This window comes from Alexandromys fortis, unplaced genomic scaffold, assembly GCF_014885135.2.
Source record: "Alexandromys fortis isolate MF-2015 unplaced genomic scaffold, M_Fortis_MF-2015_v1.1 scaffold_4, whole genome shotgun sequence".
NCBI classification, from domain to species: Eukaryota; Metazoa; Chordata; class Mammalia; order Rodentia; family Cricetidae; genus Alexandromys; species Alexandromys fortis.
This window is the reverse complement of record NW_026067944.1, coordinates 34,107,477-34,110,188: the sequence shown is the minus strand read 5'-3', so window position 1 is coordinate 34,110,188 and position 2,712 is coordinate 34,107,477. Positions and strand designations below refer to the sequence as shown.

Below are 2,712 nucleotides of genomic sequence, written 5' to 3'. Positions count from 1 at the left end.
ATGTACTTCTACTTTGTATTAAAATTTGTGAGTAGGAGAATTGAATGGGGGAGATCCATTGTCCCCATCCTGTTCTTTCTCGGCAACCCATCTCAGATCCAGTGAAATATAATCGTTGAGCTACTAAAACTGTCTTCTTGCAACATTGCACCACAAGCTACGAATAATAACATTGAAGACATAATCAGAGATGAGTGCAAATCTCTCTTTATTACTTAAGAAGTAGGATTACTGTGTAATATGAATTCATCACAAGGACAATGAATCAGATCTCTTAGGTGGAATCACAGCTTCATTATAATCATTATCTCAAAACTGAATTCTCGTCTTTTTCATTTCCTCTGTTGGCAGCAGCGGGCAATGGTCCAGTCTACGTTTGAACACAGACAGTAGCAAATGTTTTCATTCTGGATATGCTGGACATCTCCACAAAGAAAGCTACATGAACAACCAGTAGCAATCATTCCTGCATGGTTGAGTGAGAAAAAGCCATTAGAGACCTAGGACTTTAAAAGGAGAGTCCTTCACTGCTATCCCTAGGAAGCTCATGCACATATCTATGTTTTGTGGGACATAAAGTTAAATCAATTTTGAGAGTGATCATCAAGAAAAAAATCACTTAAAGGACTTGGTGTTCCACTGTCTTCCAATTGATGGCAAATCCACCTCTGTGCTGGCTCCTATTCTACCACTACAAGGGAATAGAATTGGAAAGAAAAGAAGGCCATATTCATGACCACGCAATTGAAGTCCAGGTAGACTGTCATATGAAGGAAAAAGTGACTGGAAAAACAAACACAGGGTCCATCAGTAGCATCCTTAAGGGAACTGGAAATCAGGAAGGTATGTCTAGGCAACTTGGATTATGGCTCAGCTCCATGGCAGGAAAAATCTGATATATTTGAAGATACAGGTATTAGAGTTTGATGGGGTGCACAGGGCTTCTTACTCAAAATTTCCCCTTAGGAGTTACTCACCTGGTGGACAGGAAGCCGGTGTACCTGAAGCCTTGATAGTAGTGCAGGAGAGACTCTTAGTCATAGCAGAGGGAGGACGCTCTGTAGGGAAAAGAATAAGGGTTATTGCCATAATCTCTTGTTCTTACAGCTCCCTTTCTTAGTCATCCTCTATCTTGGAGATATCCCTGTTTTCACTAGTGGGACAATGACTAAGTTTTTAAGACTTAGTGTCTTCCATCTTGAATTTTGTAGGCAAATGGATGGAGCTAGAAAACATCATTTTGAGTGAGGTAACCCAGACCCAGAAAGACAATTATTACATGTACTTACTCATAAGTGGTTTTTAAACATAAAACAAAGAAAACCAGCCCACAAATCAAAATCCCAGAGAACCTAGACAACAATGCGGACTCTACGAGAGACATACATGGATTTAATCAACATGGAAAGTAGAAAAAGACAAGATCTCCTGAGTAAATTGGGAGCATGGGGATGTTGGAAGAGGATTGAAGGGGAGGGGAGAGACAAGGAGGAGAGAAGAGAAAAATGTAGAGCTCAATAAAAATCAATAAAAAAAACAGTGTCTTCATATTTGAAGTCAAAATAGTAGTTGTGCTTACCTCTTACAATGGCAGTGAAAATTAAAATGATCTGTTTATATTATTTTTATATTAAGCTTCAAATGTGTTCATAAATTGCATAAAATAAACCTCCTAGGTCTATTGATTATCAATGAAAATGGAGTGTTTAACCATGAACTCAAAAAAGGATAATATTATAAAGAAATCCTGAACAGGGAATTAGGGCCAGAATTGATTAAATATGGGTGGAGTCTAGAAATAGGATAGAGATATAATTATAATTTTGGAATAGGAGATATGACCCCTGGTTAAGCTCAGCATTCTCCTACCCCATCAGTTACCTAGACTGCGAGCTTCCTTGAGCTTCTTCATGACAGAGTCTAAGGTCTCCTCGGTATTGACTGGGACCATCAGTTGAAGAAAGGAGATGATGATGAGCAGGGAGCAGGTCGTAGTCTTCATCCTTTTGAATGTTTGTGTCTTGGGGCTGGAAGAGAAAAGCAAAGATGATGAAATCACTGAGTTGTGGAGTAGCTAGCTGTGAGGGAAAGGAAGAGACAGTTAACACTCTGGAGAGAGTAAGGAGGAAGAACAAAGTAACCATGATGCAAACATTCTAGCTATTTGCAGAATCAAATAGTGTTCCCACAGAGAAGATTCACTCACGTAAACCACAAAGGTTTCCAAGGCCTGACCGAGCAAGGATGCTTTTAGACCCTGTGGGATTATCAGCCTGGCTACCCATAATATATAAAACACACAACCCTCCATCACTACCATGTAAATACTTCTTATACTTCCAAAGAACTTTGGCAGCTGAGGCATAGGATTTTTTTTTTTTCAATATCCTATGAATTGAAACATTCTCTTAAGGACATGTGGAGAGGTTCTTAAGCCTCATGGAGTAAACAAACTCCACATACCTGGGAAATCTGAAACTTGAGTGTTACCAAAGTGTTTCCAAAATGCCCCTACCTAGTGTTACAGGAGCAACTAACCAGAAGGAGTCTGTGACCAGTTGAGCTGCCAAGAGGAGAGCCTCCTACCTGTTTAGCTATTCCTTTAGTAATCTGGAAAAAAAATCTTTTAACAGGCATTTGAAAAGGGCCAGATGTACTAATAACCTCAGGAAAAGGATATAAATATGTTTTTCCACAGGACACACACACACA

The 2,712-nt window shown here is 39.4% G+C and overlaps 1 protein-coding gene across 1 annotated transcript; it reads right to left on the bottom strand.

The window, feature by feature from the left end:
• Positions 1 to 191: 191 nt before the first annotated feature.
• Positions 192 to 2,285, bottom strand: LOC126505689 (resistin-like alpha). Its single transcript, XM_050148915.1, has 4 exons — positions 2,207 to 2,285; positions 1,882 to 2,027; positions 978 to 1,058; positions 192 to 466 (listed from the first exon to the last, which is right to left on the bottom strand). The coding sequence occupies exons 2-4, from the start codon at positions 2,000 to 2,002 to the stop codon at positions 333 to 335; spliced, it is 336 nt and encodes a 111-aa protein (XP_050004872.1). The 5' UTR covers positions 2,003 to 2,027; positions 2,207 to 2,285; the 3' UTR covers positions 192 to 332.
• Positions 2,286 to 2,712: the final 427 nt, after the last annotated feature.